The sequence below is a fragment of the Ranitomeya variabilis genome, chromosome 6 (assembly GCF_051348905.1).
Source record: "Ranitomeya variabilis isolate aRanVar5 chromosome 6, aRanVar5.hap1, whole genome shotgun sequence".
Classification (NCBI taxonomy): domain Eukaryota; kingdom Metazoa; phylum Chordata; class Amphibia; order Anura; family Dendrobatidae; genus Ranitomeya; species Ranitomeya variabilis.
In genome coordinates this window covers 408,556,296-408,569,162 of record NC_135237.1, presented here as the reverse complement: position 1 = coordinate 408,569,162, position 12,867 = coordinate 408,556,296, and the positions used below count along the sequence as shown (strand labels likewise).

Below are 12,867 nucleotides of genomic sequence, written 5' to 3'. Positions count from 1 at the left end.
TTTATGAAGACGTTCTAGAATATTATCTTTCTGGCAAACTATAACAAAAGGCAAGAAGTGGGGTGAATTCAGATCATATCTTTGTACTGTTTTCTTCTTTGTATTGTATCTTTGTTACTTTTCTAATATTAAATTGGTTTCAACCAACAGAGGATAGAATGGAGAACATAATTGAAGGCTGCAATATAAACTATACATATCCTGCCTATGATAATAAAAAATCTGTTTTTGTAGTAGCTCCATTATAACACAGGAATTGTATAGTGATTATTATTTAGTAAGAACCATTACTGTTTAGCACAACCGAGATTATTTACAATGTTTTATGTGTTTAGCTTTTATTAAGGTATGAAATATTACCTTAAAAATATATTTCTATTAATTTACAACATATTTTTTCATTTCATCTGGATTCATTCTCGTAAGATTGATTTTTTTCACAACATCCATCAATCAATATTTATTTTTATTCTTTCCTTATTTACAGAGGGGAGTACATGAAATACGAGAAATCCGCCAGTTCCACTTTACAGGCTGGCCTGATCATGGTGTGCCATACCATGCAACAGGACTTCTAGGCTTTGTACGACAAGTCAAATCAAAGAGCCCAGCCAGCTCAGGCCCACTGGTTGTGCACTGCAGGTAAACTGAGAATGAAATTCTAAATGATGCACAACCACTTTTATTATGACTCAAAATGCTACTATAGTTCACACATCCATTTCACAGAGGATGTTACTGTGTTAAGTTGAATAATCATAGACTGTTAAAATACTGATAACATATTGTCTGTCTTTATTCCCTTTCTAATGACATAACAATTTATTGGGGTCTAATGTTTCTGCTTGTGGAGAGTGACATGTCTGACATGTTAGTGTTAATGAGACTTATAGGCCGTGCAGTGCTCCTCTGGGAAATAAATATACAAATTGTCTCTTCAGAGGGGAAGCGGACTTGAACTCCAGTGCCACCTATTGAAAGTGGCAACTCTAATAGTCAATACCGACCCATTAACAAGCCTTACCACATGACTTAAGATAAAAGCCAAACCAGAATCTAAATTAGCAGACACATGTTTCAGGGTGTTGCCCCTCTTCAGTGCAAAGCATGAGATCTGATTAGGCTGTACGAGAGGCCTCTGACTGAGTTGTAAAAGGTAACGTTTCTCCTTGTGGAGAGTGACATATGTTACCCCCATAAACCCCAGTCAGAGGTCTCTCATACAGCCAAATCAAATCTCATGCTTTGCACTGAGGAGAGGCAACACCCTGAAAGATGTGTCTGCAAATTGAGATTCGGGTTTGGCTTTTATCTTAAGTAATGGGAGAAGGCTTTTAAAAGGGTCGATATAGACGTTTTAGAATTGACACTTCCAATAGGTGGCACTAGAATTCTAGTCCTCTTCCTCTCTGAAGAGACAATTTGAGTAACAATTTAATGGAAACACTGAATGAATAAAGGACAGTAACTTTAAGGTGTATTCCATTTTCAGCTTATTTATTGAATAATACAACTTTTGCATCTTTTTGCATACCAATTCTTTGCAGTTTTTTAGAGATGTCTGTTAGCGTTCATTGAATGGATTCCTTCCTCAGAAGATGAGTGTGTGTTGGGTCACAAGATGATCACAGAAGGGCACACAATTATTATACCATTATCAAAGCTCTCTGTAGTTTTCCACCTTTGTGTCCGTTACATGACCAGAACACATTTTCATCCTCTTGAAGTAAATGACAGCAATCAGACGTCTTGAGAAACATGGATACATTTCCAAGATGTAGCCGTGCTCTCTTTAACCCCGGGTAAAGGTTCAGACTGCTGTCCTAGTTCTGTATTTCGATAGCCCTTAGCACCCGAGGGAGGCACATGCCCTGTTTGCCCTCCATAATATGCTTTACCTAAATAAATTACAAAAAGCTTTTCATTATTTTAAAACTGAAAAAAAAACTTTTAATGGACATGAATACATTTATAACATATCAGAAAATGCAATAAATGTTATTATGCCATATTGATCAGTTAAAAATAACACTGCTTGCAGACCACCCTAGGTTTCAGTACTACAGAAAAGCATGCATTGATTGCATGATGGTCTCATTTATAAATTCCCAGGAGCAGGATCATATAATGAAGTTGATGAATTTACAATGTACATAAAAGCAATACACTCAGAAATAGCGATTTTTATGAAGCAAGTATAGGGACTTCTAAAACATTTTCCCTGCAAGGCTTTTACATTTCATTGCATAAACAATGTAAGATACTTGTCTGGTATGGATTACAATATTTTGTATTTCCTTGTCCCTTTTCTTTTGCTTGTTGCTTGTCAATGTTGACTAAATTGAAAGCATTTTCATAAAATGTTTCCTGGAATAGAAAAATATATTGTATAGTCATCAGCAATGTTCTGTTATTCTTCCCAAGGCAAGGTGTCTTCTACATAGGAAATGTTTATGAAAGGTTTCCTTTAAAGGGTACCTGCCTGTGTGTATACATAGCTATTATATGACTGGTATCCTGCATTTCTCAACAGCTTTCACCTCTGTACGCTCTACCTCTAAATTTGCAATTAACTCTAAGCTGGTGAGGAGAGACTAGCTGCATATTGTCTCCTATACAGCAAGGAACACAGAGATATATTCCTGCTCTTCATTCCTTGCATTGCATACAGAGAAGCAGCAGTAGCGTGGGAGAAATTATATAGCAGTGCTGATCAGTGTAGATGTGAATTCAGCTCTGGCGTGAGGTAAAAGACTTGTTAGAAAGCTCAGCACAATCTTTCTGGGTCTCCCTCTACTTGATTTCACACTCTGCTCCTGAAGAAGATAAGAGATACTTGGCACTCCTAATAGCATAACAAATGTTTATTCTCACTCTGCTCCTCACTCCTCCTCCCCCTTACCTCTCCATAGGATATAATAGGAGGTGTATCCTGACACCTCATGGGCTGACAATTTGTCCTGTATTGAGCAAGATGGAGTTGAGCAGTTTTGAGTGGATGACAAGTTCAGAAGGTAGGGGGAGGGAAAAAAGTGTATTGTAAGTGGATCAGATATATTGCAGAGTTTCTTATAATAGAATGTACCATTGATTTATGCAAAGTTTGTTGAAAGTACAGCTCCTATTTATTAACAGGAAAAATTCTGGGATGTTCTCACACTGGTGGTGAATTCCCTTTTACTGTGTGACAAATAATCTGATTACATTATTTTCTTATTGGTGGTCTAGTTAGTTTTCTTTAGTGGAAACTATGACTTCATGAGTGAATTTTCTGTTATGTGTTGTGGCACATCACTGGCCATAATGGAAGAATAAGCTCGTACGCAGAACCCAATTAGTACTAACTGCAAGGTTAAAGGGCCACTGTCACCCCCCCCCAGCCGTTATAAACTAAAAGTGCCACCTTGTGCAGCAGTAATGCTGCAGTCTAACAAGGTGGCTCTTTTAGTTTTTGATTCATTTATTACCTCAATAAAGCGTTTTAAAAATTGGCCACAAATACCAGATATTGTACCGGGAGGCGGTCCGAATCGTCCTCTATCAATCTCCCAACTGCCGTCACTCTTCTCTTCAGGGGCGATGGTCGCCGCCCCCTGAGCGCTGTTGCTTCTTAAATCCGGCACCTGCGCTGTGCGTGCCTGCCTGGGGCCCGCACTGTGTTATTCCTTATGCACAGTGCGGGGCTGGGGTTCCTGGGCATGCGCACTGCGCTTGTCAGACGCTCCCCCGGTCCCCCGCCTTCCAGCATTGCCGGAATATACAGGTTTCATTGCCGACGTTTTGAACAGCCACAAAGAACAACGCTGGAAGGCGGGGGACCGGGGGAGCGTCTGACAAGCGCAGTGCGCATGCCCAGGAACCCCAGCCCCGCACTGTGCATAATGAATAACACAGTGCGGGGCGGGGATTCAGGAACAGGGTGGCCGCACTGCCTGCACAGGCGCAGTCAGGCACCCTGCGTCTGAGCTGTGACTGACAATGAAGACTGCGCCTGCCCCAGGCAGGCACGCACAGCGCAGGCGCCGGATTTAAGAAGCAACAGCGCGAAGGGGGCGGTGACCATCGCCCCTGAAGAGAAGAGTGACGGCAGTTGGGAGATTGATAGAGGACGATTCGGACCGCCTCCCGGTACAATATCTGGTATTTGTGGCCAATTTTTAAAACGCTTTATTGAGGTAATAAATGAATCAAAAACTAAAAGAGCCACCTTGTTAGACTGCAGCATTACTGCTGCACAAGGTGGCTCTTTTAGTTTAGAATGGCTGGGGGGGGTGACAGTGGCCCTTTAAAGCAATGAGCAGATGACAGTGCAAAGAAAAAGTGTTTAACAGCTTAAAGGGGTTGAGTGATCGCTGTGTTTAGTGCAAGAAAATCATAACCAGTGCTCCACAATTGTCAGTCCACACCAACCCATTAGGGAATATATTGCTTTAAAAAGTTTTTACTCTTTTTTTCATGGGTGTGTTTTTTCTTTCAGCGCTGGAGCTGGTCGAACAGGTTGCTTTATTGTCATAGACATCATGCTGGACATGGCTGAAAGGGAAGGAGTTGTAGATATTTACAACTGCGTGAGGGAACTTCGCTCTCGTAGAGTGAACATGGTACAAACGGAGGTATGTATACTGTGTATATGAATATATATCTATAGTGTGTGGCAAGAATATATAGACTAATAGAATGCATATAGTAAAAGAATAAATTATAAGAGAGAAACCAACAAATGTTACACATACTCTACTGTACATATACTGTAGCACTGACATGAAACCAAAACAAAGCAGTGAATGCATTGCAAATATACTATACATTCAGTTTTCAAGTAATATTATCTCCTCTAATATCAAATATAACATAAGTAACAAGCCTTTATTCTGAAGAACTTGTTTCACGTTCAATTGATATATATAAAAAAAAAATCCCTTCTTTTCCTACATTCTAATTTTTCATTTCTGAATGTTAGACTACTTTTTACCAATAAGAGAAACAGTGAATTTCTGTACAATATTTGTTTTTCTATTTTCAGGAACAGTATGTGTTCATTCATGATGCCATATTAGAAGCCTGTTTATGTGGAGACACATCAATCTCTGCATCTCAGGTCCGATCAGTATACTATGAAATGAATAAAGTGGACCCTCAAACAAACTCCAGTCAAATTAAAGAGGAATTTAGAGTAAGTGTAAATGGATCTAGTGTTCTTTAATAGTACTTCATCCTTTAGTGTTGATACACCATTCTTTGTCTTAAGGCCTCCAGAAGTATTACTATAATAACAATGTGTATGGAGAATGTGTATGGGGGCCCAGAAAACTGATCTTCAGAGAATGTTTAGATCAGGCATGCCCAATTTTAGACTGCTGATCGCTTTGTACTTGTGGAAATCAGCCGTTGCCAGGAACATCTGCCGACGGCTCTCACATAGAGAACACAAGAGCGTTCAATTGATTGAGCGGTCCCGTGTGAGGGAAAGCCAGCTGAGAAGGCTGTAGTCCCAAATGATCAGCTGCAGCTTCATTCAGTCGACAGCCATCTATTGTGTATGGCTGGTTTAAGTCTGCTTGTCAGTCTACTTTATATATCGAGCTGGCTCTCAGAGTCTGTGTATCTTTGGGAAAAAGAATACAAGTGGGCCGCCTTTTTACCACACACATTGAGTATCAAGAATAATAAATGTTTATCTAAATTGCCATATGACCCAAAAGCCTATATGACCTTAACATCGGCTTAGATGTATACCATTTAGGGCAGGTTTAGACAAAGTTTCAGCCTTTGTTTCTGAATCCGTTGCAAGCTTCTGTCTGAGCCCCCCAAAAATGGGATTCAGATGTGCCAGTATTAGAGTCTTATACTCCAGTCAGAGAAAGTATGTAATTTTGGACTCTGTTTGACCTTGGTGACCGTCTTAGAATCCAGACACAATTTATTTTAGAAGGAGGTTCAGACGAAATCTGAATCTAGCATTTTTAGTCAAATGATTATCTTCTTAAAGGGCCACTGTCACCCCCTCCAGCCGTTATAAACTAAAAGAGCCACCTTGTGCAGCAGTAATGCTGCAGTCTAACAAGGTGGCTCTTTTAGTTTTTGATTCATTTATTACCTCAATAAAGCGTTTTAAAAATTGGCCACACATACCAGATATTGTACCAGGAGGCGGTCCGAAGCGTCCTGTATGAATCCCCCAACTGCCGTCACTCTTCTCTTCAGGGCCGATGGTACCCGCCCCCTTCGCGTTGTTGCTTCTTAAATCCGGCGCCTGCGCTGTGCGTGCCTGCCTGGGGCCTGTGCAGTGTTCTTTGTCAGTCACATCTCAGATGCCGGGTGCCTGACTGCGCCCTGTTACTGAATCCCCGCCCCGCACTGTGTTATTCATTATGCACAGTGCGGGGCTGGGGTTCCTGGGAACGCGGGGGAGCGTCAGAGATGGGAGAGCGTCCGAGATGGGGGAGCGCCTGAACAGCGCAGTGCGCATGCCCAGGAATGCCAGCCCCGCACTGTGCATAATGAATAACACAGTGCGGGGCGGGGATTCAGTAACAGGGCGGCCGCACTGCCCGCACAGGCGCAGTCAGGCACCCGGCATCTGAGATGTGACTGACAAAGAACACTGCGCAGGCCCCAGGCAGGCACGCACAGCGCAGGCGCCGGATTTAAGAAGCAACAACGCGAAGGGGGCGGGTACCATCGGCCCTGAAGAGAAGAGTGACGGCAGTTGGGGGATTCATACAGGACGCTTCGGACAGCATCCTGGGACAATATCTGGTATGTGTGGCCAATTTTTAAAACGCTTTATTGAGGTAATAAATGAATCAAAAACTAAAAGAGCCACCTTGTTAGACTGCAGCATTACTGCTGCACAAGGTGGCTCTTTTAGTTTATAACGGCTGGGGGGGGGGTGACAGTGGCCCTTTAAATCAGGGGTGGGGAACCATTTATGTTCCTCAGATTCCTGGAGACCACAGTGCTTGGTCTGGTGGCTGTGTTTTGATGGCTACTGGCCTTTTAATTTTTTCTTGCTATGTAAGCATGTGCACGTAGTGTTTACTACTGAATGATGAGGTGTATGCAATGATTACGTCCTGTCACCAGTGCCAGCATCAGGACGTACTTTAGTACAATTTGTATGGCCCTCAAAGGATGGCTTAAATATCCAAATGGCCCTTGGCAGAATGAAGATTCGTCAGCCCTGGATTAAATAATTTTTTGGTATTAAATTGATTAACAAAAGCGCTATATTTTTATTTCCATATCACAATCTGTATTAAAAATCAGAATTAGAAATCTTGTAATTCTCCTACAGGCCACTTGGGTTTTTCTAGACTTTTTTTTTTTTTTTTTTTTATAGAAAATATATATGTACATTAACTACAGTAGGCTGAATCAAACCCAATCTTCTGTATTCAAGCGTTTAATGAGCATGAGGAGAGAAGGTCATTTTGAATGGAGGGGGAGTAGGGTGAGCTGTGACATCACCTATTGTGAATGTGTATAGAGGTATAACTTGTTATAAAAATCATGCCTCTGATGATAATGAGACTGCTGAAAACTGTTCCTAGAAAGACACCTAATATAAGTCTTCAATAGCCCCAGTGGCCAGTTTAAAAATGTCAAGATTACTAATGGATTTTTTAAGCAGATTGAGATATGAAAAAAAAACATTGTATTAACCCAAAAAACTACATTTATACAGTAGGTCATTTTCTAATAAAAATTATTTTTTATTATGTTTTATAATCAGTTGGGGTCTGACTGCTGGGCCCCCAACATTCCTGAGACTTCAGTAGCCGCAGTCCTATTTTAATGTTGTAGCCCCTTCATTGTTTCGGAATCTCAGCTCTATTCGAGTGGGAGTATGCTTTAGTTATCCACAATGCCAGCACAGAGAAAATTTGTGCAGGGACCGCAGCATTAAACCACTCCTGTAGTTACTTCATTTTCAGGATTGTAGGGATCTCAGCTGTCAGATGGGAAATATATATGCCACCACCAGCATGAATAGTCACTCTCTCCCAATAATATGTTGAAATAGTGTCACAGTTTATTACAATAGTTATGATCAATCGTAATCTGCCAATTTGATGCTATTTGTTTGCAGACGTTGAACATGGTGACTCCAACACTACGGGTAGAAGACTGCAGTATAGCACTCTTGCCTAGGAACCATGAAAAGAACCGTTGTATGGATGTCTTACCTCCAGACCGTTGCCTCCCTTTCCTCATAACAATAGATGGAGAAAGCAGTAACTACATCAATGCAGCCTTGATGGATGTAAGAACCTTTTTTATAGTTCATACTAATGAGAATATAATCTATAATCCCGCAAAATGACATCTCCCAAATAAGAGAAAACAGCCTGGAGCTTGATAAAGCGTCCATCAGGGTACAGTTACACAACAGTAAGTGACAGGTATTGCAGAGAAAAGTAATGTCATCTAAAGTTCTACAATACCAGTAGATCATAAGGACATTGATGAAGTACTGGACAGAACGCCATCTCTGCATTATTTCCCTTGATACTAACTTGTCGGCGCTCTAATGGGCTCTGTAGACCCGTTTGTTGCTGTAGTGTTGCAGAACTTCACGCTTTGCTCTTGTTTTGGGTTGTAAATGTTCAGATTTTGAATTGCAACTAAACCAACCCTTCAGAGAAATGATATTAAATCTACATAATCTATATGAAGATGTACATTCTTCTATGCCTGAGGTATGAGCACATAGATTCCTGCAGTACGTATGAAAATATCCTGACTTTATTCTCTGTAGTTTGCTCTAAAGGACTGGATGATTGCTATCATATATTATCATATATTACACATATAGATCGATAAGGTCAGGTTGAAAAAAGCATACAGTACCATACAAAAGTTTTATGTAGGTGTGGGGAAAATGCTGGAAAATAAAAATGTTTTCAAGGCTAGAAGTGTTGGATTATTTGTATCATTAATAAAAATTAAAAGTGAATGAACAAAAGAGAACTCGAAATCAAATCAATATTTGGTGTGATCACCTTTTGCCTTCAAAATCGCTTAAATTCTTCTAGGTACACTTGTAGACAGTTTTTGAAAGAACTCGACAGGCAAGTTGTTCCAAATATGTTGGAGCTCAAACCACAGATCTTCTGTGGATTTACGCTTGTGCCCTTTCTGTGTCTTTATGTAATCCCAGGCAGACTCAATGATGTTGAGATATTTGAGATTTTAGATAAGCAAAAAAAATAGAATTGAAGGGTCATTTGTTCTTTCTAGTTGACCCCTCATCGAACCCATGGCAAGTTTTTCCAATTTGTACATAGATCTGTGGCATGATTAACTGGAAATATCTGGGTTAGCCTTGTATTTGTGCTCCGAATTCTCTTGGAAATGCACAAAGATTTTTTTCACGTAAAAAAAATCCTTCATGTAAATGTGCACACACTATGCTAAATGCATATAATGAGAACATATTTTGCCCTAAATACCCTGCCATAGATGACCAGGTCAGAGTTGCCCCTACAGGTTAGCTGACAGGGCTCAATCTTTTCCCCAAGTCTTGAAGCCCCCAGTCTGCTTGGTTCTGGACTTATAGTAAATTATAATATCTTTTTTGCTCTACTGGAAAAGTTTCCGCTGTGTCAACCATTTAATAAGTACAAATGCTAAAAGTTAACCTACACCTTCCTTTTATAATGTGAATATCTTCACTAAAAATAAAACTGTAAGAAATACCACCATGACCTCACAAATCAATTTCTTGTCAAATTCTTTGTTAAAAAAGTGAGTCCTATTGTTACCACTTGAAGATGAAAATGTTATGAAGTGGTGGCATTTCTTACAAGGAAAAAACTTCCAAAGGGGCCTTGTCCGTTTTGTTAATCTTAACAATGTCTGGGTTTGTGACATTCTGCTTTTGAACATACTTGATTTCCAGATTCTCCGCTATCATTATAATTTGTTCTCCTTTCTATAGAGCTATGTTCAGCCTTCAGCTTTCATCGTTACACAACATCCTTTACCGAACACAGTAAAAGACTTCTGGAGGCTGGTCCTTGACTATCACTGTACATCGATAGTAATGCTAAATGATGTAGACCCCGCACAGGTATGTCGGCACAAATCATGCATGCACTGGCAGAATTATTTCACATCATTTTACTTTTCTGCAAAGCTTCCCATAAGCCAAGAGGAAAGGTCAGGCTTTTTTCTGCTTATTCACATGATAAGCTTTTTGTGCCACCTGGATCAAAGTTACTATAAAGTCACTTGGCCAATGCGTAGAATTGTGTTTTATGCAGGAAAAAGAACATAACAGATTTTTTATTCCTTCAAGCTTACTTTTCACGTATGTACTGCGGGTGACCGTCAATAATTTGCTGCAAATGTGTTCATATTATTTGGCAGTCATTGTAATAGTCAACTATTTATGAGAAGATTAAAGTGACAGTACAGAGATTAGCATAACACACCATGAGAATCGATATAATGTCTTTTGCTGAACCACCATAACATATACAGTGAAAATCTATTTCTGGGGTGGTGGTCTTGTCAGAGAAGATGACTAGGATGCACAATATATAGTAGGAAATCTCATCTGGCTAAAGGGTGGACTCCTCAGAAAGGTGGTCTTTTGGAGAGGTTTCGCTGTATGTGATGCTACTTGTCTACGATGAACCTGTGTTGTTTTTTCTCTATCCTATTCTAATCCAATGAATCACATTCTACTTCGCACCCACTTGGTTACTGAATGGATAGTCTATAGTGCACCGCCCCTATTATGTGTTATATAGCTAATTATATTTAGTGTCCTCCTCCTGAAATATCTGCAATACATACATGAGGCCGCAGGTTCAAAAAGGCTACCTCGGACAGATTTAGCACAATTCACTCCTTTGGACATATTGCAAAGGCCTCACGCTTTAACCCCTGTACAGGGATCTGGTCTTAAAACGGGGTCCACTGGATTGTTTCCACAGAAGAGCTTCTATCCGGAGGAGCGAACCAGAGGCAAGAGAATAGTCTGGTAACCTGGTCAGAAGGGTCAGTGTAGGGGCAAAATCATAAAGAAATACAACAGTCAGAAAGCAAGCCGAGGTCCAAAACTCAGGACTGTCGATTAGAAGCATAGCAAGGCACAAGTTACACAGGAGCAAGTCAAATTATAACTGGCAGTGGACAGCAGGACTTCAGGAGCTTAAATAGCTTACAGCCCCATCCAAACCACACAGCAATTAACTTTATATCTCCCAGTCTGCAGGGAACTGCAAGTCCCAGAGGACACAAAACTGATACAGATGCCACATATATATTTATATCTAGACATAGCCATACAGTATGTATGTATGTAAATATATCAATATTTATGTATGTATATTTATGGATATCTGTCTATATATATTTAGATATATCTGTGTGTGTGTATGTATATATATATATATATATATATATATATATATATATATATATATACACAGAAAATTGGAACAGCACAATGCTTACTGGTGGGTGCCAGGCCTCCTAGGCATAGAAGTCCACTACTTGCCCAAAATCAGACAAAGAAATAAGAATGAAGGCAGCACTCCATGATCTTCAAAGTGAAGCAGTGGTAGAGTTTATTCAGACCCACATGTCTGGGCGACGTTTCGGCTCACACTGAGCCTTTCTCAAGCCTATATATATTGTGGTAGTTCAACTCATGTGGTGGTATACGAAGGTAGAAAATATGAACACCGTCTCTTTAAATCTTTGGTTGGTTTATTGTTATGCTGCATAAACCAACAAGAAGGGAAATAAACACAGCCTTTCCGGCTAAAACAAAAAACAAAACACTGCAACACAGTCCATACATATGCGGGTAGCACCCTGACCTGGAGCAATACAGGTTCAGACTTTCGTCAGGACATAAAACCACTGGAGAATCTCCCTCCAGTTTAGCTGAACCCAGACTGCCTCTAGAGACCAGTGATTTAAGCCTCAGACCATGTGACTCTGTCTCCCATGGGACTGAACACATGACTGTGACATCACACAGATCCTGTTAGCACATAGCAGTGCTCGGCTCTGTAGGTGGAGATACAGTGGACATTCCCAACACATAGTGTGCTGGAGGAAACTACTCTGGTTTCACATCACTGACGCCAACATGGGCAGTGACACATATCTCCCCTCCAGCACTACACAGTGACTTTGTCACTATATACAGTTAGGTCCATATATATTTGGACAGAGACAACATTTTTCTCATTTTGGTTATAGACATTACCACAATGAATTTTAAACAAAACAATTCAGATCCAGTTGAAGTTCAGACTTTCAGCTTTCATTTGAGGGTATCCACATTAAAATTGGATGAAGGGTTTAGGAGTTTCAGCTCCTTAACATGTGCCACCCTGTTTTTAAAGGGACCAAAAGTAATTGGACAGATTAAATAATTTTAAATAAAATGTTCATTTCTAGTACTTGGTTGAAAACCCTTTGTTGGCAATGACTGCCTGAAGTCTTGAACTCATGGACATCACCAGACGCTGTGTTTCCTCCTTTTTGATGCTCTGCCAGGCCTTCACTGCGGTGGTTTTCAGTTGCTGTTTGTTTGTGGGCCTTTCTGTCTGAAGTTTAGTCTTTAACAAGTGAAATGCATGCTCAATTGGGTTGAGATCAGGTGACTGACTTGGCCATTCAGGAATATTCCACTTCTTTGCTTTAATAGACTCCTGGGTTGCTTTGGCTTCATGTTTTGGGTCATTGTCCATCTGTAGTATGAAACGACGACCAATCAGTTTTGCTGCATTTGGCTGGATCTGAGCACACAGTATGGCTCTGAATACCTCAGAATTCATTTGGCTGCTTCTGTCCTGTGTCACATCATCAATAAACACTAGTGACCCAGTGCCACTGGCA

The 12,867-nt window shown here is 40.4% G+C and overlaps 1 protein-coding gene across 5 annotated transcripts in view; it reads left to right on the top strand.

Annotated features, from left to right (window-relative positions):
- Positions 1 to 12,867, top strand: part of PTPRM (protein tyrosine phosphatase receptor type M) — a 995,903-nt gene that overhangs the window by 962,670 nt on the left and 20,366 nt on the right. For all 5 annotated transcript variants that reach the window (XM_077270222.1, XM_077270225.1, XM_077270224.1 and 2 more), the window contains 5 exons: positions 488 to 642; positions 4,478 to 4,613; positions 5,024 to 5,173; positions 8,093 to 8,266; positions 9,944 to 10,075. In XM_077270222.1, coding sequence (XP_077126337.1) covers positions 488 to 642; positions 4,478 to 4,613; positions 5,024 to 5,173; positions 8,093 to 8,266; positions 9,944 to 10,075 — 747 coding nt within the window. The remainder of the gene's footprint in view (positions 1 to 487; positions 643 to 4,477; positions 4,614 to 5,023; positions 5,174 to 8,092; positions 8,267 to 9,943; positions 10,076 to 12,867) is intronic.